Source organism: Podarcis liolepis (genome assembly GCF_965112155.1).
Source record: "Podarcis liolepis genome assembly, chromosome: Z".
NCBI lineage: Eukaryota > Metazoa > Chordata > Lepidosauria > Squamata > Lacertidae > Podarcis > Podarcis liolepis.
The window spans coordinates 38614650-38639986 of NC_139570.1; the positions used below are offsets into that span (position 1 = coordinate 38614650).

A 25337-nucleotide genomic window follows, 5' to 3' on the forward strand; every position below is an offset into this window, starting at 1 on the left:
TCCAGCCATACAGAAATGCATTGCCCTGGTATACAGTGGTACCTCAGGTTACAGACGCTTCAGGTTACAGGCGCTTCAGGTTACAGATGCCGCTAACCCAGAAATAGTACGTCGGGTTAAGAACTTTGCTTCAAGATGAGAACAGAAATTGTGCAGCAGCAGCGGGAGGCCCCATTAGCTAAAGTGGTGCTTCAGGTTAAGAACAGTTTCAGGTTAAGAACGGACCTCTGGATCGAATTAAGTCCTTAACCCGAGGTACCACTGTAATGCATTTACTGTATCAAGCTTTCAAAATATGTACGTCTCCACCCCCATCGTTCTGCCCGGATGCTGAGGTCCAGCGCTGAGGGCCTTCTGGCAGTTCCCTCATTGTGAGAAGCAAAGCTACAGGGAACCAGGCAGTAGGCCTTCTCGCTAGTGGCGCTTGCCCCGTGGAACGCCCTCCCATCAGATGTCAAAGAGATAAACAACTACCTCACATTCAGAAGACATCTTAAGGCAGCCCTATTCAGGGAAGTTTTTAATGTGTGACATCTTAGTGTATTTTTGGTCTTTGTGGAAGCCGCCCAGAGTGGCTGGGGAAACCCAGCCAGATGGGCAGGGTACAAATAACAAATTATTATTATTATATTATTATTATTATGTATGAGGAAATGGAAATAAATCCACAAAAGTTCCTATCTCCACCCACCTGCAAAAATAAAAACCCAGACTATTTTCCCATATGCCCTTTAGTCATTCATTCACTCATTTAATCTTGACTTAAAAGTGGCTATTCAGGACTGGTAATAAGCTTACATTCTAAAAGCGATAGAGGGGAGGGGGAAGGGGTAGCAAGCTCAGGGACCAGTTCACTTGCCCAGATATCCCTGTGACAGAAGGTGATTATGGTAGGATTGCCATATTCGCAAAAGTGAAAATCCGGACAAAGTTGTTGTTAAGTTGTTAAATCTTTGGGATTTTTACAGCATTTTTCTTAAGAAATTCGTCTAGTTGCCATATATCCAGGTTTTCCCAGACATCTTGCTAATTCGATGAAAATCTGCCCAGGTGCCATTTTGACAGCCTGATTCCCAGAGATGTCCAGGAAAACCCAGGTGTATGGCAGCCCTAGATGATGGACTCTCCCTTTTGGAGCTTGGTTGGTTGATCTCTGTCAGGGATGATAAAATGTCAAGATCCCTGTACCAAGAAGGGAGCTGGGTTAGAGGACTTCCCAGATCCCTCCCAACTCATGAGTCTATGATTCTATTATCTTGATGGATGGACAGGAAATTCTTCATGTTTTTATATATTTAGCTATGGGCAACAGATGGAGCAACTGGTACCTCCCAGCAGCCCTGGTGATTCTGAGCATGTTCTCCCTCACAGCCCTGCTCCTCATTGTGGTGGGAAACCACAATGTCACACTGCCTCCAGATAATAAGGTGAGTGTGCAGCCATATCTGATACCATGGACCTTTCTCTGAGGCAAATCCACTGAGTCAGTTGTTTAAGAAATAAATGTCTTCCTATTATATAGGTGTGGGGAACCTCGGGCTTCTCCATTTGGCCTCCAGGACTCTCCCCAGGCCATATACCCCTCTCCAGTTCACACCCCTCATGGGGCTCTTTGAACTTTTCTGCCTGGCCAGAACATGTCCCCTTGAACTCTGGTTATAACTCTTCTTTGTCTGGATGAAGGGTTTGTGGGTGGGGGGGGGGGGGTAAGCTAGCCCACTGTACAAAGTGAAGAGAAACACTCATTGCTCCACCTACTTGTTGCTGCTCACCCAGGGAGTTACCCAGAAAGAAATTTGTCCCTCTGGCCAAGGAAGTTCCCCCACTTCTATCTTAAACTCTGATGAGAGTTCAGTGGTTTGTTTGTTTGTTTGTTTTGCATTCTAACTTAGCAGCTCAGGTTTTGCACTACCTGACTCTTTCATTCTAAATGTCTCCCCCTCCAGTACGGGCTGGTGTTTGATGCGGGCTCATCCCACACCTCGCTGTTCGTCTACCAGTGGCCAATGGACAAAGAGAACAACACAGGCGTGGTCAGCCAAACCTTCTCCTGTCATGTCAATGGTCAGCTTCTCCTAGTTACATAAAAACATGGCAGGGGCATCTGAGGAAGGTGGGAGAGGGATCCAACTGGTCTAAAATATCAGCTGTATTCAACTCCCAGTGACCAATACAACATTGATTATGGAATATTGAATACAGTTGACTCTCAGCTTACATGGGGGTTATGTTCTGTACTACATAAAGACAAAATTGCATAAAGACAAAATACTCTCTCTGCACCTCCGAATACCCTCCCAAGGTGAGTCTCATGGTGGCTGGGATTGCTGACCTTCCCCCTCCCATACAGGCACCTGCCCCCTTTTTATTTATTTGTAAAAAAAAAATTGGCCAAGCATGTAAAGCTGACTTTGCACAATTTAAATGTGCCTAAGTTGTGAGTTGACTGTATATAGGTCACAGAGAGAGAGAGGGGGAGAGAAAGAAGGCATGTCAGAGAGGGGGGAGAAGCGATGTCACTCAGAGAGGGGGCATCAGAAAGAGGGGGGTATGAGAAAGAGAGATGGGTGTCAGAGAACGCTGGGGTGTCACAGAAAATAGAGGGGGTGTCATGGGTGGGTGGGTGGGTGGGTGAAAGAGGGAGAGTAGGGATAATGGGGATTCAGTTCAGTTTGCAATTAAAAGGGAACTTAACCTAATTCGCATTTTCCAAAACAATAAAAAGCTGTTTAAAGTGCTGTCACAGTGCTTTTAATGTGTGGTGTGAATGTGGTCTAGGTTAAGCAAAATTACCTACAAACACAGGGATATTAGGATAAATTTGCACTAAAAGCCTTGATAGTGACTTAAAAAAATAAGCTGAAGATCTGGATATATGGGGAACTGAAATTAAGACGGGGAAAAGTAATGTGTGGACAGATTTGCCCATCTCTATGCGCTTTTTTGTGTTTCAGGGAGCGGGATATCAAGTTATGCCAAAAACCCTCCGCTGGCAGGTGCCTCCCTCAAGGAATGCCTGGATGCTGCTATGACCGTGATCCCCCCAGAAAGGCAGCAGGAGACGCCAGCTTACCTGGGAGCCACAGCCGGCATGAGACTGTTGAGGTACAAAGACAAAGAGCCAGGGTTTACAGAGTGAGGTGAAACCAGTCATGTTAGCAAAACAGCTGTACAATAACAATAACAATAACAATAACAATAACAATAACAATAACAATAATGGATCTCAGATTAGGAGTCTCAATTTTGAGCTGCTTTTTTTTAAAGGAGCAAGTATCTAGACTTTACGGATGCAAATACAGTATAGGCTTGAAAGAGCAGCAGTTCTAAGGGTATAAGGCATGGTTTAGGTCCAAGCTATCTGAAAAGCTCCATTCCATCATACGAACTTGGCTGAGAGCTCAGATATTTAGGGGAGGCCCCTCCCACAGTCTCACCACCCTCACAGGCATGCTTGTTAGGGACATGGGAGAGGGCCTACTTGGTGGCTGCTCCTGGACTCTGGAACTCCCCCCCCCCCAAAAAAAACCAACAACAAACCTAGACTGGCCCCCTCTCTGGTGTCATTCTGCCAGCAGATGATGACCTTCTTGTTCCAACAGGCTTGGGAGAACTGATTGCTTTTATGGAAAGGACTTACGCTGTGCTGTTTATATTGTAACTATCTACATGTTTTTAATCTCTCTCTCCCCACCTCGTCTCTAAATTTTAATCCTAACATCATTTAATTGTTTTTAATTAAAAAAAATTCTATGTTTATAGTAATTCTTATTTTTATATGTAAGCTCCCTTCGGTAGTACTATCAGAGGGAAAAGGTGGGGTACAAATAAATATATTGTTGTGCATCACCCCAATACCTCAGCAGTGTGAGATTCCAGGGTTTCCGGTTGGCTTACTCAAGGTTAATGTTTCGTTTCTGGAAAATAAGGCACAGCAGAGGCTGTGGTGTCTTGATGATATATGGTTTATTTACACACAAATACAAACTGGGCCTACAATGGAGGGATTCATCATATCAGCGCTGCCAGAGGAACTTGCTTCTCCCACAGGTACAGCCATGATATCAGCCATTGTGCTCTGCCTCTGGCGTTCTATGTCACATAACTCCTAACTCTAAGCTCTGTGCTTTATTTGTAGGCAGAGGCCGAATCATTTGCCACCTCACACCTTTCCTTTGATCCTCTACTGTCCTAATGGCCCATTACCTCAGGCTATCATCTCATGGGAAGCACCAGCTTGGCTTAATGAGCTTTTTTAGCACATGCTGATTCCTGAGTCTATAGAAATATCTCATACACAGCTTAATAATACACAAGGTCAGGGACACTATAAGTTTCTAGCGCACAGCCTAATACACATGGGTCTGACTATTTTGACACTCCAAGCATTGATTAAATTCTGCTCAGTCCAGAAAACATAGTGGTCTAGCATCCACAAATTCATAAACTATAGTAGTAGTATCCAGAGTCCTACGCAGAGTAGACCCATTCACATTAAAGAGTCTATGTCAGGCCCCATCTACACTATTCATTCAAAGCTATATCATACCATGTTAAACAGTCATAGGGACTGTATTTTGTTCAGGGAGCTGAACAGTCTATTCAAAGGTAGAGTGTCCCTAGCTCTGGATGTTCCTTTCAGCCACTGTGGATAGCTCTTCTGTCCTCCATCAGTTTCTTCCAATGTTGTCCTCAATCCATCTAAAGTTAGTAGAGCAACTCAGGACCCAGCTTCACTGCACATTTAAAGCATACCACTCTAAACAGTCATGTGTCTCCAAAAGAAGTGTAGTTTGTTCAGGGTGCTGAGAGTTGCTAGGAGACCCCCCCCCCCCTCAGAGCTACAATTCGCCAAGTGGTTTTTTACAGTCAACCCCTCTTCCCAGGGAACTCTGGGACATGACTAATTTCAATGGTCCTACATTACATTGCCTGCAACCTTTCATTTTCAATCTTCTACTTTCTACACTACTCAGTTTTATTTGGATATACAGTTGTACTTTTTTAAAAAATCTAGCTTTAAGTAAATTCTGTTGAATGTTGTTTGCATTTTTTATAAAACACATTGAGATTGATTGATTGATTGATTGATTACTATATTAAGCAGTATATTTTTTAAAAGTACACACACACACACACACACACACACACACACACACACACACTCTACTTAATTTGAAAAGTTGTTTGCCTGTCGGTACTCTGTGCATTTGGACAACTCTTAAGATAGTGTAACCAAATTTTGGACGATGGTTCAATGAATGAGCACTTCTGCATTTGATTACAATTGGACACCATTTTGCTTCAAGATGGCAGACTGAACCTTTCAAAACCACACCAGTATTTGGGTTTCTTAGAATACCTGAGCAATGCTGGGTACAAAGCTGCCAGTAAATAAATAAATCAAAAGAACCCCGAACTCCAAATTAGCCTCATGCTTCCAAATTCACAGTTCTTCTTGGCAAATTACCCTACAGAATGGAGAATGAGTCTGCATCAAAACAAGTTCTGGAAGAAGTTGGCAAGACTATCAAGCAGTATCCTGTGAGTTTCCGAGGCGCTCAAATCATCAGTGGAGAGGACGAAGGTGCTTACGGCTGGATCACCATCAACTATCTGTTGGACTCCTTCACCAAGGTGGGGCTGATTCTACAAGACTATGAACAGGTTTAGGATGCATAGATCAGGCATATTGTTCCAGGGCTAGAACAAGAATAAGCTAGATATTTCTGGAGTACAGCTGCCATCTTCCCTGGCCATGCTGGTTGGTTCTGATAGGAACCCAATAAGGATAAGCTATGTTGTGAACTCCAAATACTGTTGTGCTCTCCAATCATTCCTGACCATTGGCTATGTTGGCTGGGGCTGGTGGAAATCCAACAACATCTGGAGGTCACTATTTTGGCTACTTGTGGGCTAGAGCATCTTATTAGAACTAGGAAGAGCTGGGTTTGAACCCTTCCTCAGCTCATGAAGCTGATCTTGGGCCAGTCACACACTCTCACGTAAGCCTACAGGGTTATATTAAGCATAAAAGGATTTGCACTAGCTCAAGCTCCCTTTAGCTAGGGTGGGACACAAATATAATTCTTTATCATCATGATGCTGGCTGAGGCTTGAGAGATCCTATTCCACCATGAGCTACTACATTCTCTGTGCCTGCCATGGCTACTGTTGCTTAAATATTGCTTCTGGTCCTGCCCATTTCTCTAAGTCAGTGGTTTCCAACCAGTGTGCCGTGGCACCCTGGGTGCCTTGAATGATGATCGGGGGTGGCGTGGGCAACCCTAGCCTCTGTCCCTCTTTCTTTCCCTCTCGTGTCTCTGCCTCCCAGAGGCTTGCACAGCTGCTTATTGCAGCAGCCCTGTCTATAAGCTCTGCAAGCAAGCACTCTACAAGGGTGGGTGTTCGAAAAGGGGTGAGAGGTTGCCAGCTCTACAGGCAAGGGGTGACATAACTGGGCTCTTGAGCCCCACAGGGGTGTTGCAGAAAGAATGTGGTTGGTCAAGGGAGCTGTGGACTCAAAAAGGTTGAAAACCTCTGCTCTAAGGAGCCAATAACAGTTGAGTAGTGGGACATTGTCAAGATGGCAGATATCCACCAGCTGATTAAAGGGGAACATCGAGCCATTTGATGTGGGCCAATTTAAGAATGCAAGCCCTGGTGGATCAGATCAAAGGCCTGCCTCTGGTATGGGGACTCTGTAGGCCCTCCAGATGTTGCTGGAGTTCCAATCCCATCAACCCCAGACTTTTGTGCTAAGGGTTTCTGGGGTATAGTAAACTAATCAGGTATGTTTGTTTTGAAAGGTCTTTAAGAGCTTACCCTTGTCTAGTCAAAAGACCATAGTTAATAAACTCCAGTTAAACCACTGGACTGGGTTCTCACGTAATGCTAAACCATGGTTTATCAAACTATGGTTGTTAAATCATGGTTCAACACTGTGTCTGAACAAGGCCATAGAGCATTAGGAAATGCTAACCAGAATAAATGCAGAGGTGGGAAGATTTTTTTTTCAAAAGTGGAAAGGAGCTCAGTCCTAAAATCAGGTAGATCTCTAAATGATCTGCCCCTTGCCAGGCCCCACAAGTGCTAACCTGTTGTGGTATCTCTGCAGTATTCTGCTAAAGACAGAGAATGGATTCACCCCACTTCAACCAATATATTGGGCGCATTGGATCTCGGAGGGGCATCGACCCAGATTAGTTTTGTTCCAGCTGGCAAGATCACTGATCCAAACGAAGCCGCTCACTTCCGACTCTATGGGTTTGATTACACCATCTATACCCACAGCTACCTGTGCTATGGTCAGAACCAAGCCCTCCAGCACCTGACCCGGATTATAATCGTAAGTCACCCATTGCCATTCAGAAGCTAGCCCTGGGCAGAGAGACTTGGCCAGTGGTGAGAGGTGTTAACTGAAAGGGACAGGAATATCATCTAGGAATATCATCTACAAACCCCTTGAAATCTCCTGAGATTCTTGGCAGACCACTTAATGATTTTTCTACCTGTTGTACCCATTGAAATGTGCTGTGCTAGATGCTGTATGACTTTTAACGGTATTTTTATTGCTACTTTTATTTCTTACATATTTTATTTTATTGTATTACAGTTTGTTGCATTGGATTAAAATCGAACTAAAATAAGCAATAAAAATACACATTAAATCAGTATGAATATTTAACATGAACGTGCGACAGACCACCTGAACAATGCTCACAGACCACAGTTTGCAAATCCCTGATCTGGGCTACAATAAAACAAAAATAGGGATCAAACCTTAAATAATTTCATGCACAGTGTGGTTTTTAGATGTTCTTAAAGAAACTTAAAAAGCAGGCACCTTCATTGTATGTACACTTTTCAGTGCCTTATAAAACCATACTTATTTAGGCAAGCCTATCCAGACTTTTCTGGGACGCGGGTGGCGCTATGGGTTAAACCACAGAGCCTAGGACTTGCCGATCAGAAGGTCAGCGGTTCGAATCCCCGTGATGGGGTGAGCTCCTGTTGCTTGGTCCCTGCTCCTGCCAACCTAGCAGTTCGAAAGCACGCCAAAGTGCAAGTAGATAAATAGGTACCGCTCTGGCGGGAAGGTAAACAGTGTTTCTGTGCGCTGCTCTGGTTCGCCAGAAGCGGCTTAGTCGTGCTGGTCACATGACCCAGAAGCTGTATGCCGGCTCCCTGTCCAGTAAAGCAAGATGAACGCCGCAACCCCAGATTTGGTCACAACTGGACCTAATGGTCAGGGGTCCCTTTACCTTTGCCCAGATTTTTAGAATGTTGGCTTGTGTTTAATCTGGTTTTTAATTTATCATTGATTCATTGATTTTATTCTGTTTACGTTTTAAGCTGGGGGGAGGGGTAATTGTAAAGATTTATTATTATTATTATTATTATTATTATTATTATTATTAAATCAAAAGAAGATAAATCATTTGTAAATTGTCCCCCCCCAATAATTTTATTCTTTGATTTGCTTTGTAAGGTTTTATGAAGCTATTAAAAATAATTTTGGATAACAAATGCAAATGAAAAGGTATAATTAACAGGTTGTAGGTAAACTTAAAGTTTACCCCAGCTCTAATTGTCTTTTTTGCTGGAGTAGAATTGATTTGTTTTCAATCGCATTAGCCTCATCTGTGCTACATACTTAAAACAGTATTATACCACTTTAAACACTCATGGTTTCCCCAGAACATCCTGGGATGTGTACTTTACTAAGGGTTTGAGAGATGTTAGGAAATCCCCTATTCCCCTCTTAGATATACCATTCCCAGAGTTCCCTCTTCGATTGCTAAACCACTCTAGGAAATGTAACTCTATGAATGGGAAATAGGGATCATTCCACTCCTTCAGGAAGTAATGATGGCGACCAACTTCAATGACTTCCAAAGAGGATTAGACCAATCCATAGAGGAGGATACGGCTATATGTTCCACTTCCACTGTATGCCTCTGAATGTCAGTTGCTAGGAATTGCAGATGAGGACAGCATTATTGAGCTCAGATCTTGGGGCGTCCCATTGGCACATCTGGTTGTCCATTGTGTGAACAGGATGCTGGACTCGTTGTGCCATTGGCCCAATCCTGCACGGCTCTCCTTATGTTCTTATGAAGGTACATCTGGACTATGGTTTCACTCTGTGGTTCTTGTCTCCAGAATTCAAGCTCATCGGATCGGGTCGATCATCCTTGCTACCCAGAAGGCTACATTTCATCCTTTACAACTGCGTCTGTCTATAGCAGTCCGTGTGCCAAGCAATCAATGCCACCTCCAGCCTCAAAGAACTTTACTCTGGTGGGCACAGGCAATGCCACCCTATGCCGGGAAACCTTCAAGAGTATTTTCAACTTCTCAAAAAACTGCAAATATAATGGCTCCTGTGGTTTCAACGGGGTCTACCAGCCTAAGGTCAACGGGAAATTTCTGGTATGAGAGCATGCCAATTCATGCTAAAAAGTTGGGAATAGGGATGTTCCTCTGTGTGTCTGTGTTTGTCATGCCCTTGGGTTCACACAGAAGTAATGAATAGTCCAAATGCACATAGGTGTAGCCGGGGGGGCAGCTGCCCCCCCAATAAAATAAATAAATAAAAATACTTAAGTTAAAGTAGAAATTGCGACAGATTTTTCTGAGTGCTTTGGGTCAAAAGAAAGTAATTTAAAACAGCTGATGTTGAGGCATTTCATTCCAATTCTGCTAGAAAGAGCCAGATAGAGGATGATGACAGGTGGGTGTCCTGCCCCCCATAACACAAATCCTGGCTACACCCATGCAAATGCAATGTATCAGTCGAATAATACTGGAGTGTTTATTACTTTTGTTTATTGTTTGCTTATTCCACTGAAACATAGTTTTGATTTTTTTTGTTATCTCTTTTTCTGCTTTGTAAATGAATTTCATTACTGATTTATCATCTGATTTTATTTTGTTGCAAGCTTCATTCAAGGACCTCATCCTTCGGTTTATTAGCTAAAGTGAAAAATAAAGTAGAAAACTGCTTTATATTGAGAGGAACTCCAGGCTTTCAAGCAGGGTTCTCTCCAGCGCTACCTGGAGATGCCATCAGAGATTGAACCGGGGACCTTCTGCATGCAAAGCAGAGGCTCTACCATTGAGTGATGGCCTTTCTGCTAAAAATAAACTAAGATCCTAGTTCTCAAGGTTCTGAATAATGGGCTGAATTAAATAAGAACATTGGTCCATCTAGTTCTCTCCCAGCCCTACCTGGAGATGCTGAGGAATGAATCTGGGACCTTTTGCATGCAAAGCATCTGCTCTACCACTGGTCCACACCCTTCCCCAGGCTTCTATAGCCATTGCTGGTTTGATGTCTCACCTGTTCATGTTTTATTTTAAATTTCAGGCTTTTTCTGCCTATTACTATACCTTCAATTTCCTGAACTTGACTGAAACTCAGCCACTGGCCACTGTTGAAGATACTATCAAGACGTTCTGTGCCAGGAAATGGGATGAAGTAGGTATCCTATCATCCTGGTGTGGTTTGGAAGGAGGTCACAAGAGACTTGTTGACCAATCTGTAAAATGAACATATATTTACAAATATATCGGTTGAGGCACTCCAGTTCGGTAGCCCAAATTCTGCTGCTCGCACACCAGATCTCTTGGGCAGAGTTGATGAAGGACCTTTTTCTGCCTGAGGACCACATTCTCTACTGGGCAACCAGACAGGGGGCCACATATCATTGATGGGTGGGGCCAGAAGTACAAGTGGGCATGGTTAGAGAGGCAAAGATGGGCAGAACAACCCATTAGAATTTTCCCTTTCGTACAATAGCCTCTTTCTGTACACATCCCTATCTATCCTCCATCAAGCAAGAGGCATGATCAGAGTTCAAATGACACAGCCCAGCCCAGCCAAAACACTCAAGGAGGGCGCAAAGCAGAGTTGTTGAGATGTGTAGCCTGGGGAAGCAAGTGTGGCTGGAGAGGAGCCAGTGTGGTGTAGTGGTTAAGAGCGGTAGACTCGTAATCTGGTGAACTGGGTTCACTTCCCCGCTCCTCCACATGCAGCTGCTGGGTGACCTTGGGCTAGTCACACCTCTTTGAAGTCTCTCAACCCCACTCACCTCACAGAGTGTTTGTTGTGGGGGAGGAAGGGAAAGGAGAATGTTGGCCGCTTTGAGACTCCTTCAGGTAGTGATAAAGCGGGATATCAAATCCAAACTCCTCTTCTTCTTCTTCTTCACCTGGCAAGAGGCCTGAGGGCCAAATACAGAGATTTGAAGGGCTGGATTTAGCCCCTGTACCTGAGGTTCTCCACCTTTTCTCTAGGAAGACAGCCAACAGCCTTCAGATGCTACCAAAGCCCCAGACTCAGTTCCCTGGGTCTGTTCTCAGCCTGCTCCAAAGTCATCGACAATGCTTTTTACCTACACAGAAAGGTATTTTAGCAGGAAGACAGTTCGACACTGTGATATGAACTACACCTGCCAAAACCTTTTGTACTATGCAACTATGAAGAACAAACTGTAGCCCATGGTTCCTTATCCCAGATGAGGCTTTGTTTGAGGTACTGCCACTGGGGGGCCGCCCAGTTGGCATTGACCTATGCTCATCCTTAAAGGTGTCACAAGACCCAAAGCTGTCTTTGCTGAAACACAGCTGCCCTTCTGGAAAGTCCTGAAGGTTCACACAACAGCACCCTTCAGTCACCTTAATCCAGGCATGGGAAACCCTGTCACCCTCCAGATGTTGCTGAACTAGAATTCTCACCAGCCTCCAGACAGCACAGCTCATGGTCAAGGGTGGTGGAAGTTATAGTCCAATGACATCTGGAGGGCCACAGGTTCCCCATCCTTGCCCTCAAATGATTTCAGGTAGTTGCGCTGAGTTGCTGCTGGTCAGTGTAGCCAATGTGGTGCCCTCTAGATATGGTCAGACTCCAACTTGCATCAAATCAGGCAGTATATCCAATGGTCAGGAAATGAACACTCTCCTACCTCAGCTGCTCTTGAAATGCTGTCTCTCTCTCTCTTCCTATCTTTCCTCAGTTGAAATCCAGTTACTTCAATGAGAAGGAGGACCATCTGAAAAACTACTGTGCTAGTGCCAACTACATCCTTACTATCTTGCTGGACGGTTATGGCTTTCGAACAGACACCTGGAACAACATTGCCTTCCGGATGCGGGTGAGGGCAGAGCTGGAGGTCATGTCACTATATATGGTTTAGGTCCAAGGTATCTGAACCAGCCCAGGTTTTGAAGGGACTGATTGTTTGCAGAGAGTTTGTACTTATCCCTTCTGTCTCTGCCCATTTCACTTCCCCACCCCCACATAAGCCATTCCTTTCTCCTCCTTGCCAATGGTCTGAAAAAAATCACTTACACAAGGGCTTCTGGAGGTGAAAATAGATATAGATCACCTGTGTGGGATAATTAATAAAATACTTAGCTGGAACTCTAGATCCAAAGCACAGGACTAAACACTTTCTCCAGCAAGAGAGAGCCCCCAGCAACAGAGTTTAATTTTCCCCCCAATTTTTTTAATTGATTTTCCAAAGATTTTAAACAAACATACATACATACATCTTAACTGTACTTAATCCAATCTTAGTAACATTGTTAAGTGACTTCCTCAAATCCCCGACTGAATTTCAGTATATATCATTGTAAGTTTTCCAAAACAAGTTTCTCATAAAATTTACTTAATCACTTAACATCTTTCTTTCTTTTCATCTTTACTTTAAACCTATTGTTCTATAACTTCACATATTTAAATCCTAAGCCTATCTGTTATTTGCAAGTATTTCTATTTTATTATTATTATTATTATTATTATTATTATTATTATTATTATTATTATTATTATTACGGCCATAGGCCCATACAGATAAAAACAAGACATAAATAACAGCTTGTGCACGTGGGAAAAAACAGCCGCTAAAACACCACTGTAACAATAAAATACTATAAGATGGAATGACATACTGCGCCTTAATTAGCTTGTAGTGCTCCTTGGCAACGCTTTTGGGTAAGGACAGCGACCAGAAACCTAGCCACTTTCAGGGTCGTATGAGTATCCTTATCCTGCAAGATTTGGGCAAGGTGGAATTTTGGTGGGGTACCCTCTAGTTTCTGCATGTTTGATCCCAACAAATTTGCCCGTGGCACGTTGAACAAGGGGCAAGTGAACATAATGTGCTGAAGCGACTCCGGCGTCTCCTTATCACATTCGCACATGGCGGAGGCTTGGCCCTTTGAGAATCTATGTCTCAGGACATTGGAGGGAAAAATGTTAAACCTCGCTTTGGTGAAGGCCAGCCTATGGGCAACAGTCGAAAGGGAGGAGAGGTATGATGGAACGCAGTAAGTTAAAGTAATACCAATGTTCTGGGGCGAACAAACACCTCCCCCCAGCGTATAATTTCGCTGTAAATCGATGTCATCCAGTCTTTGGCGGATCAGTCTTTGAGCAGTGATTTGATATTTCTATTTAAATTATCTTAGCATATTTTACTAAATAGTCTTTGAATTTAATCCATTCCTCCTGGTACTCCTCCTCCTTCCGGTCGCAGACTCTTCAGGTGAGCTCGGCTAGCTCCAAAAAGTCTATCATCTTCATCTGCCATTCCTCCACTGTTGGCACTTCTTGTGTTTTCCAATTCTTAGCTAATAAAATTCTAGCTGCAGTTGTGGCATACAAAAACAATCTAACATCTTTTGGGGCAATTCCAAACCTGTTATTCGAAGAAGAAAGGCCTCTGGTTTCTTAATAAATGTATATTTCAACTTTTTCCCCCAATTCATTATAAATCTTCTCTCAGAAGTCTTTCACCTTAGGGCAGGTCCATCACATATGATAAAAGGTACCCTCTTCTTCTTTACACTTCCAGCATAGATTATCACTATTGTGATATATCTTTGTCCAGCAACAGAGTTTAAAAAGTCACAAAAGAAAGCAGCAGTGTAGTGTGAAGATAGAGGCTGTTGAAACCATTTTAATATCCCATTTAGTCCACTTTCAGAACTTCCCTGTTTCTGCTGCTCTTAGCCACAGACCACACACCTTAGTGAGTTTTGAAATGGTTTGCTTACAAAGTTCAAAAAGTCAGGTTCATGCATTTATCTATATAGCAGCAAGTAAACACGGGTAGAAATCTTGGGATACAAAATATAGTGAAATAGCCCTAAGTACTGGAGCCCCAGGTTCTTTCCCAACCCAGGAGATGCTGGGGATTGAACCTGGGACCTTCTACATGCCAAGCAAACACTGTTCCTATGACAAGGAAGCTCACCTCTGCCTGAAATGCCAGCTTTGTGTTGGCTCATGGCAAGGCTATTAGCATTAAGTGGTAGGCACTGTGTTTGCCTTCCTTTGTGACTCTACTCTCTCTCTTGCAGGCTGCCAACTCGGAAATTGGCTGGACTCTGGGCTACATGCTGAACCTCACCAATATGATCCCCGCAGAGGCCCCCCGACAGCTGAGAGGTCACGAGGAAGGGGTGTGGGCAGCCAGCATTTTCTTCATTGCCGCTGTGCTGGCAATCTGTATTGCCCTGCTGGTCATGTATTTACTGCGCTGAGAGAAAGGGGCTGCCATTTTGGACTGTTCACCTCCCCGCAGCCTTTGTGTGGGTTAGGGTGGGGCAGTCAGCACCAGCCCCTCAGGGGACCCACAAGCAAGCAAACACTAAACAGATTGGCAGGCGCCACCAAGCCAGACCAGCTTCAACTCTCTAAGACCCAATGGGACAAACATACACTACTTGCCCAACTAGCACTGATTATGCCTTTTCTTTTCAGAAGTACATGCAGTATATAATTTATTGTACCGCAATCCCCCCTCCCCAGCAGTATATTAGCTATGTAAACCATAAAGTCCCTGGTTCGAAACTTATCTCTTCCGTGAGCTGTTGCAAAGGCCAGAGGCAAGCTGCTTTCTTTCTCATCAAACCCTCCCCCCCCCAAAAAAAAATATATGGGGTGATGATAAAACTGTTCTGTGTTGCAGGAATCTCCTAAGACTCACAGGGCATAATGGAGATAGGGTTTTGACCCCCCTCAAAAACACTCTAGCAATATTATTATTAATGAAAATTAATTGTAATAGGAATGAATTTACAAGTACTATTAATATTGTTTCTCATCCGCTGTTTACTGGACCAGCAGTTCACTGGTGCCAACCTGTGGGGCCCATGCAAGCAACTGGCAAATGCAGGCGCCTGCCTTGGTGGGCAAGAGAGCGGGACTTCAAGGCTGCTTATCAGGTCTTAAGATTGATCTTGGCACCAAAGTGAGAGACCAGTTTAAAGCAGATGATAGATTCTCAGGCAAAGGAATTGCAGGGTGCCAGGAGTCAGTCGGACAGGAGCTACAGTGGTCTGATTCAGGCCTGGAAGAGGAACTGCCTGGGATGGGATCCCCAAATATGCAGCCACGGACAAAAAAAGCGTACTAGAAACACCATGCAAATACTGTAAATACTTGGGGGAGTTGATTCTATGGGGCTGGTTCTCATCTCCCTGTTGTGGACAACTAGTTACATTCTTTCTTTCTTTTTTGTACCAAAATATTTTTGTGGGTGAAAGGATCTCTCTCAACCCCATCAGGAACAAACTTTCCACAAGACTTAAGGCATGTGCAGGCTGTCTTCATTTTCCAGTTGGGATTCCATCACATACCAGCAAAATTCAAATTTGAAATGAAATTGAATATGAAGTACTTGGGCAACAAAAAGAGACCTGGACCTTTTGTAGCAAGAAATGCGATGGGAAAATGCGTGGAATAGCACTTACGTGACCCAACACCATAAAAGTTCCCTGCAAACAAATTGGAATGAGTGTGCAATAAACAGCTGGACATTGTATGACCTCCCTGCGAACTCTGCACAAACAAATCAGGACAAATGTTCAATAAACAGGTCATCAGGAACTGACCTCACAGTGCTCGCTAGAAAACTTTATAATTCTTTTTATTGCACATTTCTCAAATAAAAACTTTGCTAAGTGTTTACTGTGGACTTATGAAACGAGGAATTATCTGCAGTGCTCTGCTTTTATTGAAGGATTTGGTAATGAAGACCAAATTTGGCTTTCAAAGAAACTTATCTTTCTTGAAGGAAGCTTTGCACTAGTCCTCATGGGTTTATGAAACCAAGGATTAACTAGCAGCACTTTTCCTTTTAGTGCAGGATTTGGTATTGGAGGCAGGGTTTGGCTTCCATGATTGGCTGAGGATGATGGGAGTTGTAGTCCAAAAGAGCTGAGGGCGCCAGGTTGGGGAAAGCCTGCCTTACAGGCTTAGATGGATGTAAAAAAGGGGAGGAGACAAGTTCAGGAAGCTAGATCCACAGCATACATTTGAAGCACGCCTAATGCATACTTAAAGGTTGTAACTTCTCACAAAGAATCCTGGGAACTATAGTTAGTTAAAGATGCTGTGAATTGTAGCTTTGTAAGGGGGAAACCATAGCTTCCAGGATTCTTGTGGGGTGTATGGGGGTCATTACTTCAGTCGTGCATTGGATGTGCTTTAAATGTATGTTGTGAACCTGACCTTAGTCATGAGGTAGGGACACGGGTGGCGCTGTGGTCTAAACCACTGAGCCTCTTGGGCTTGCCGATTGGAAGGTTGGCAGTTCAAATCCCCCTGACGGGGTGAGCTCCCGTTGCTCTGTCCCTGCTCCTGCCCACCTAGTTCAAAAGCATGTCAAAGTGCAAGTAGATAAATAGGTACCACTGTGGTGGGAAGGTAAATGGCGTTTCCGTGCACTCTGGCACTCATCATGGTCCTCCGTGCGCCAGTAGCGGTTTAGTCATGCTGGCCACATAACCCAGAAAACTGTCTGTGGACAAATGCTGGCTCCCTTGGCCTGAAAGCGAGATGAGCGCCACAACCCCATAGCCGCCTTTGACTGGACTTAACCATCCAGGGGTCCTTTACCTTACCTTACCTTTACCTTTTACCTTTTAGTCATGAGGTCTAAATTCACATTCAGCAGTTCACTGAATCACAGTTGCTGGGGAAAGCTGTCCTTGGGGAATGGTTGTTGCCTTCCAGCCCTGCACATATAGCTTTGGTCTGATCCTGCAGGGCTCTTCTCATGTTTTTACTGTTAGCAGACCTTGCAGCTTGGAATTAAGAGTGGAACAATCACTTCCAATTTCTGGAATTCAAAGGCTTTATTCATGCAGAAACTGTTTACAGAATGAGTGGAGATAGAAGGAGAGAAATAGCATATATCTTGTCTCAAAAAGTTAGGACAGAGCAACAAACAAAATAGCTCAGCTTTTAGGGGTGGCATTAAGGATGACAAAGCAAAGCGATAAGCAAGTGCTGGCAAGATTGCTAGACCAACAGTGCCCTCTGGTGGTTTAAAGTAATTCATGCATTAACTACAAACTCAAGAGAAGGAAATATATTTGCTTTTCAGCAACACTCCAATCCAATTAACTTTATTGTACTAGCCATTGGCCATGACAAATGTGAATCAGAAATAAATATAAGCAAAAGGGATGTTGCGCCACAAATAATAGTCTCTATTTAGATCTCTGAGTTTTCCTTACATTTCACTGCTATATTGTCCAGGGTATTCTTTCTGATCTTTTCAGCCAGCAAAGCAAAAAGGGTGACCTTATGAGTCACTGAAATGTTACTAAGAAGCCAACACTTCACCAACACTTAGAAGCATTTTAAGCATGTCTGAAGGGCAACACAGCACCTAATGGCAAGGGAAGGGTCGATTGTAGCATCTGTGATTGAATGGGTGCGTGATCTAGGGGACAAACCCCCTTTTTTCTCCTCTAGGAGCAAGTGTCAACAGCAGTCTCGCACAGCAAAGCATTTTGGGAAAATGCCAGTGGTTCCATTGCAGCGTCCTTCCAGCCACTCCTTGTTCACTGTGAAAACACAACCAAGGCGAAGGCAGGTGGGTTTATGGCCAAAGGCACAGATCAAGAGAAGGGGATGAGGAAGGTGCCTCTGGTGCCTTTTAATCTGTGGGGGGTCATTTTTCCCTTCAGGGACCATCAAACATCCATCTCTGCCCTGCCTACCTTCAGAGAGGATCTCCAGCTTGTCACCTTCTTTGAAAGACAGATCCTCCTGGCCCTGAGCAGTGTAGGGGTGACACGCAGTCATGTGGTAGAGTACTGGCCTGCTCGTGGTATCCCTTTGGGCCTTCAGAACACACACAAATGGGACTGGATCAACACATGCACTGGAATCAGAGGGTTGGTAAGGAATCTCAAGAGTCATCTAGTCAAACCCCCTACCAATGCAGGGAATCCACTAGTGCAGCACCCGTAATAGGTGGCCAGCCAGCTTCTAACAAAGAACAGCCTACCCACTTACAAGGAATTTCGCTTCCACCATCCAACAGCTTTTACTGTCAGAATGAGGTCATAGAGGGAGCTTGAGCAAAACAATTAACTCTACCGCTTCAGGTTGGAGGATACCATTTCTGAATATTAATGTTATTAATAAAAATAATATCTCACTAAAAATTGAAAACAGCAAGGCAGGACTGGTGTGCTAGCCTCCTGCTTGCAGGGAAAGTTGTTGTTGTTGTCCAGTCTTTAAGCCCGATAACACAACACCAATCAACGCGTACCTGGCACCAGAGGGTCAGTTGACCACCTTCCATGCTTTGCCAGATGTTCCTCAGTTCTTCATCATTGCTAACAGGGATCAGCTCATCACTACCTGAAATCTTGTACCTGAAAAGGATCAGTGATGCAATCATCCACAGGTACATAGGAAGCTGTTAGGGCAAGAGTGGCATGGACACACCATACATTTAAAGCTCATGGCTTTTCCCAAAGAACCCTAATACATATGCATTTTTGTAAACATTGTTGAGTTGGAGAACTGCACCACAAAATTAGGAGAAGTGCAAATTTCAAAGGATAGCTGTGTACAGTGGTACCTCGGGTTACATACGCTTCAGGTTACATATGCTTCAGGTTACAGACTCCGCTAACCCAGAAATAGTGCTTCAGGTTAAGAACTTTGCTTCAGGATAAGAACAGAAATTGTGCTCTGACGGCACGGTAGCAGCAGGAGGCCCCATTAGCTAAAGTCGTGCTTCAGGTTAAGAACAGTTTCAAGTTAAGAACAGACCTCCAGAACGAATTAAGTACTTAACCTGAGGTACCACTGTATAGGTTTGAAGATTGTGTTGGAAAGCCACAGATCAGACAGATTCAGCTTTCATCCCTACCTAGTGCCAGTTCTTGTGTATCTCAGAACCTACCTCACTGACATCCGTGTAGCCTGCTGGCAGCATTCTTCCTGTAACAGGTTCCTAAAGTCAGCCAGGGATGGGGCAGGACTCATTTTCACCTTGATGGAGTAGGAAGTGTGAATCTTCAGCAGGATGAACTCATTGGTGATGTCACCAGCCTCCCCAGAAGAGGATAAGTCCTGCTCAAGAGATGGAAAGGTATGGCTGAGCAAAGGGAACATCTGAAACAGTGTGTGTGTGTGTGTGTGTGTGTGTGTGTGTGTGTGTGTGTAGTATAAATAAAAATATAACAACTCCCCTTCCTGACACCCCAAACAGCATTTTCGGGTACAGATTGCATTTCATGGAAGCACAATATATAATCCTACAAATAGGATTAAGAAGCTTCTATTTTAACTTGGTATTCAGTCTCCTGTAACAGTATTTTTCCCTTCACGGTGCTCATTGTTTATTTATCACCTACAATCAAAATAAATGACTCTGTTATTTAGATCCACATCTCATTTTTCTTAATTTATCTAACTTTTCTCCAGTTAATCCTATTTCCCCTTGCAAAGACCATACCATCCGAAATGTAGTTGGCAGGGGTGGCCCATCCCATTTCACCACCTGAAGTGAAACAGGAATTGCTGCCCCACCACCACCATGTACCCTACTTCCACCACTGCTGCACCCCAGTTTTTGCCAAACTCCTCAAAGCATTGCAGTTCAGCTTCTCCGCCTTGGGGCAGTGAGGATGAGTAGCAACACTGTGCATCCAAACACCTCCCTCTTGATGATGGCAGTGGTGGGAAGAGGACCGCCTCTTGCTCTGAGGTGGGCGTTTCACCCCTCCTCATGGATGGGCCAGCTCAGTTAATTGGAACCATTCTGCCAGATTCCTGACTATTTATAAAACCAATAAACAAACACCAGTCTGCCAAAAACATGTCCGCCTTTCTTTGACCTCTCATTGCTTGGATTTTGTGAGACAATCTTTCCAGGACAGCTGGCTGGCAAACTTTACAATGCCAATATTATAGATTCATACAACTTACAGTTCTTCTGAAGCAGATTTTAGGGCTGTTCATGATGCAATAGCTAAAGCCCTTTTGCAACTACATTATATTACGTTACATCACATTATTGCCATGGCAAATACAGAGTCTCACCTCTAGGGATATATTTTGACCAGTGATGTTCATGTCTGCCCTGTCGTCATCTTCCTTGGCTGGTGCTGCAAAACAAGCTTCACCCACTTACTAATAAAGCTGCATATGCTTTTATATTTTATTTTTATTTTAGTTAATATTTATTTAATGTTTAGATTTTAAAATTTATACCCGACTCTTCACCATATGGCTCTCTTAAGGTGGCTTACAATAACAAAATGCACAATATGCAATTTAAAGAATCTCCCCTCAAGAAAAAAATATTAGGAACTGAAGTTTATTAAGGGTCTGGGAGCTCTAGCTCTGGGAGGTGTAAACTATAGTTCCCAGGAATCTTTGAGGAGAAGATGTGTTTCAAATTCTGGGTGTGTACACAGCCTAATTCCATTAGTTAAACCCTGCCTTTATCACATTACTTTTATACCCCACGCCATGGTTCTTCCCCCTCCCCATTTTGCCCTCACAACCCTGCTGGATAGATTGGGCTGAAAGACAGAGAGAGGAGTTACTGGCCCAAGGTCACCCGGTGAACTCTGTGGCTGAGTGGGGATTTGAACCCTGAGCTCCCAAGTCCTAGTCAGACACTCTAACCAATATGCAACAATGGAGAAAGGAAGCAAACTGGTTCCTTCTCCCTCTATCTCCTTTGCTGTAGGCTCTGTAGCTCTGCGCACCCACTGGGAGAAACGGGAGGATATAAAGGGTCCCTCCAGACATCTGACAAATCCCCTTCTTGTGGCTGACCTGATTTCTGAATATTTTGCCTCTCGCAGGGCAGGGTGGGGGGTTCTTTTCCAGGTGGTGGGGGAATCCCACTGCTGCCTTTCTGCAAGAAGTGAGAAGTTTCGAGATATGCCAAATCCCTTGTATGCACACACACAAAAGGTTGCTACTCTCTTTAGCTTGGGGTGGGAACAAAAGCAGATGATAACCAGAGGAGCAAAGCAAGGGGTGCTAAAGTTCAGGAATACCTAATACAGGGTTGCCAACTTTTCCAGCCAGCCTCTGTAGCTGTGCCTTTTAAGAGCAGTTTCCTTTGCATCTCTGAGGTGGTTAATATGTTGATCTACGCACTGCAATAAGTTTCTGCACATCAGCAAATATTGTATTGAACAGCGCAGGCACTGGCCACTTTCAGGTCAGCTGGCCACCTTTATGGCTGTGAGAGAGAGGCAGGCTGATGTGGCAATCAGGGAGGTATAGGTGGTTTAGGGCAGGCAATGCTTCTAGAGAGAAGCCAAGGGAAAGAAATTGCCAGCTGCTGTCTCTGCGCCAGGAGCCTGTGAGCATCCCACATACTTCCCTTGCTTCCCCCCCTTCACCTGGGGCTGGGGATCATGAAAGCGGATGCCACAATCTTCCTTAAAAGCAGAAGAGATGACCTGTGAATGGAAGGAGGGTGGTATAAAATGAGCATTTCTTTATTTATGATTTTCAATTTCATACATTTCACTGATTTCACTATCATTTTGACACTTCAAAACATGACTTCCTCCCCCCCCTTTCTGCTGTTCCTTAAATTTATTTTTAATATTTTCTGCATATCCAAATTAACTTAATTTGCTCATTTATTCATCTATTTTAAATATATACTCTTATAAAACTGCAGGTTATTACAATAATCCTGCCAATGTTCTTATCTGTTTACAGTTTATCTGTAAATATTCAATAAATCATTTCTATTCTTTTATAAAAAGTTTGTTATCTTGATTTCTTATTTTTCCAGCAAGTTTTGCAATTTCTGCATATTCCGTAAGTTTTTGTATCTATTCTTCTTTTGCTGGGTCTTCTTCTTCTTTCCATTTTGGGGCAAGTAACATTCTTGCCGCTGTAGTTGCCTGCGTGAATAAATTTCCATACAGCTTGGGTAGTTCTGACCCTAAAATGAGCATTACAAGCCAGAGGAATGCAGTGTCAACTACTGGCTGTTATTTGGGATCCTGAGAACAAATACATGTTAATTGGCCTTCTCTTGGAAGCCTCTCATTTATGGAATACTCTTGCTGAGGGAGGAGTTTCTGGCTCCAACCTTGTCATTGATTTGGCACTATTTTTTATTTCCCAGGCATTGGGGCAATGCCTATTATTTGCTATTGTACTGTTAAATTTGTGTTTTGCAACGCTTACGTGACTTTATTGTATGTTATTGGTTGTAAAGCAAAGTATTCATTTAACAAACCTTAACAACAACAACAACAACAATTTTCTCCCTTCTGGCTTGGCTCATCCATCTATCTCTCTATCTCTGCCTGCCTGCCTGCCTGCCTGTCTGTCTGTCTATCTATCTATCTATCTATCTATCTGTCTATCTATCTATCTATCTATCTATCTATCTATCTATCTATCATCAGCATAAGGGGCACCAGCTGAATGCAAGAATGGTTTGGAGTAAGGCAGACCTGGTTGTGGGTCGTGAAGGCCCTTTCCACCTGGCCTAGGGGGCGGGGCCCACACTCACTAGCCCTACTGAAGAGGCCGGAGGAACAATAGCCCAGCTATTGTTTTATTGATTTAATATGCTGTAAACCGCTTTGAGATTTTTTATTAAAAATATAAAGCGGTATAGAAATTTTAAAAATAAAAATAAATAAATAATTACTCTGCAGTTTGTGCAGCCATAGGTGGCCATGCCAATTCTAGCATGAGGAATGGCAGGCAGGCACATGCAAGCTATTTAACAGAGGGGAAAGCAAGCCACTGTATGAAGTGACTATCCCCTCCCTTCTTTAAAAGGGCATAGAGCAGAGAGGAGGGGCTTGGGACAAGTAGGATGAGCAAGGGTGGGAGCCCCTAGCAAATCCCTCTACAGAAAGTGCCAAAACGATTTACAGCCAGAGTGAAAATGCAATCAAAAACATATACAAGCATGTTTTAAAAAATACTCAAAATGCAAAAATCCAATAATTGATTATGGCCAAAAGTCAAAAAAAGAAAGAAAAAAAGAAAGGGTGCTTTTGTCTGTTGCAATACAATGGCAAAATTGGTGCCAGATGGGAAAATTTTGTAAACAGGGAACCTCCCCGACAAGCTTTATTTCTACATGCAAGGTTGTTGGGGGAGGTGAGTTGTACAGGAGAACATTCCAGCATGTGAGCCCCACCCCTCTCCTTTACCAAAGTAGTTCAGCCCAGAAACATGCAGACTCCCTTTGGGGAAAACTAGCCCCATCGCACCAGAAGAACATCACCCCTTTTATCTGCGGAGTCAGAGGTTCTACCTTGGCCTGGCCCAGGAAGTCTTTTTCTTCTAGCTCTTCCACGTCCTTCTTTGGGGGCTTGAAGATCTCCCCCTGAGGGACACTCCGGGGTTCCAAGAAGAGATGTTCCTAGGACAGGGCAGGTTTAGGGTAGACTATTCACAGCAGGGTTATCTTGTCTTGGATATACACATTTACCTGAAGCTGCAGAAAGGAAGTTCATCTTGTCTAGGCAGAGGAAAATCCTCTGTGTAAAGAGTTGCCATAGGGCAGTTCTCTCTTTCAGGGGTGGGGAACCTGAGGCCCAGGGGCCATATGTGGCCCTCCAGGCATCTCCACCTGGCCCTTGCAACTCCCCAAATGACACACCCCTTGCTGGCCTCTCTTTGCACCTCCCTTGAGTGTTTTTCCTTGGCTGGAATGTGTCCTTGAACTCCAGCAGTGCCTCTTGCTTGCCTGGATGGAGAGGTGTGAGTGGGCAATAAAAAGGGCACCTGGAGACGCCCTGTGTGTGTGTCAGCCTCTGCTAAGCAACCTCTTCCTTGGAAGGTGGATCTACACTTCCAGGAAAAACCGACTTCCTCAGGTTAATGCAACAAATCATACCTGCACTTGCTTCAGAGCACTATCAAGGTGGTGGATTTGACCCTTTGGGGTCTCTCTAGCAGCCTCCTTCAGTGTTTGCTGAGCATCCTGCCACTGTCCAAGATGGCAGTGAGCCGCAGCAGTGTTGTACGCCACCTGCATACCACACAAGAAATAACATTTCTGCTGGATGCAAGCCTCAGACATTACACTGGGTTTTTCAGCAGGAAGGAACGTCCTCAATTACCAACTTTGTAAGACCTCTAAATAGTAAACTCTTATCATTACACAGGTTTCACAGCAGAGAATCATAGGGTTGCATCCAGTGCTAATCTTACTCAGAGCCTTGGACCCTCTTACCTACGGGACTGCCTCTCCTGGTATGCCCCACGGAGGACCTTAAGGTCCATAAACAGCAACACCTCAGTGGTCCCGGGCCCTAAACAAGTTAGATTAGCTTCAACCAGAGCCAGGGCCTTTTCAACACTGGCTCCGGCCTGGTGGAACGCTCTGCCTCATGAGACCAGGGCCCTGCAGGATCCGATTTCTTTCCGCAGAGCCTGTAAGACAGAGTTGTTCCGCCTGGCCTTTGGCTTGGAGCCAATTTGATTCCCTCCCCCTCTTTCTTTTTCCTTTTCCTCCTGTGATGAGGCTGCATTGTAACATTTCAATATTTTAATCTTCAGTATTTTAATCTTGTTTTTAAGTTGTATTCATTCAATTTGTTTTTATCATTGCTTGTTAGCCGCCCTGAGCACGGCCTTGGCTGGGAAGGGTGGGGTATAAATAAAAATTATTATTATTATTATTATTAGAGCAGACCAGTCAGATACCTCTTGTTGGAAGACCACAAGAAAGATCTAATTGCAACCACACTTACATGATCCCGATACATGAGTATCTGACAGTAGAAGTGGAACATAGCCATTGTGGCTAGTAGCCACTGGTAGCCTTATCGTCTTCTTTGAATTTGTCTAATCCTCCTTTAAATCCACCACCACTACTTCCTGTAGGAGTTCCCCCTCACAGAGTTACAATTTCCAGAGTGGTTTAGGAATCAATCGCACTTCATGGGGATCTCTGAGAATTGTAGCTCTGTGTGGGGAATGTGTATTGGGGGCGGGGGGGAGGTTGTTAGACGTCTCGGCATCCTGAACAAACTACACTTCCCAGGATCCTTTTGGCTAATCC

The 25337-nt window shown here is 44.0% G+C and overlaps 2 protein-coding genes across 2 annotated transcripts in view; one reads left to right on the forward strand and one right to left on the reverse strand.

Moving 5' to 3' along the window:
• ENTPD8 (ectonucleoside triphosphate diphosphohydrolase 8) overlaps positions 1-15980 on the forward strand; it is a 31542-nt gene extending 15562 nt beyond the window's left edge. Inside the window, exons 2-10 of the mRNA XM_083485572.1 lie at positions 1300-1427; positions 1947-2064; positions 2955-3105; positions 5478-5637; positions 7118-7348; positions 9166-9435; positions 10373-10483; positions 12021-12158; positions 14371-15980. Coding sequence (XP_083341698.1) covers positions 1302-1427; positions 1947-2064; positions 2955-3105; positions 5478-5637; positions 7118-7348; positions 9166-9435; positions 10373-10483; positions 12021-12158; positions 14371-14553 — 1488 coding nt within the window. The 5' untranslated portion in view covers positions 1300-1301 and the 3' untranslated portion in view covers positions 14554-15980. The remainder of the gene's footprint in view (positions 1-1299; positions 1428-1946; positions 2065-2954; positions 3106-5477; positions 5638-7117; positions 7349-9165; positions 9436-10372; positions 10484-12020; positions 12159-14370) is intronic.
• A 1152-nt stretch (positions 15981-17132) lies between these two features.
• The window catches only part of LOC310698465 (discoidin domain-containing receptor 2-like), a 48225-nt gene continuing 40020 nt past the window's right edge, over positions 17133-25337 (reverse strand). The window contains exons 19-27 of the mRNA XM_083485612.1: positions 24168-24302; positions 23583-23690; positions 21688-21747; positions 21110-21191; positions 20366-20430; positions 19224-19393; positions 18582-18687; positions 18025-18148; positions 17133-17868 (exon numbers count right to left, since the gene is read on the reverse strand). Of these exons, the coding sequence (XP_083341738.1) occupies positions 17786-17868; positions 18025-18148; positions 18582-18687; positions 19224-19393; positions 20366-20430; positions 21110-21191; positions 21688-21747; positions 23583-23690; positions 24168-24302 (933 nt within the window). The 3' untranslated portion in view covers positions 17133-17785. The remainder of the gene's footprint in view (positions 17869-18024; positions 18149-18581; positions 18688-19223; positions 19394-20365; positions 20431-21109; positions 21192-21687; positions 21748-23582; positions 23691-24167; positions 24303-25337) is intronic.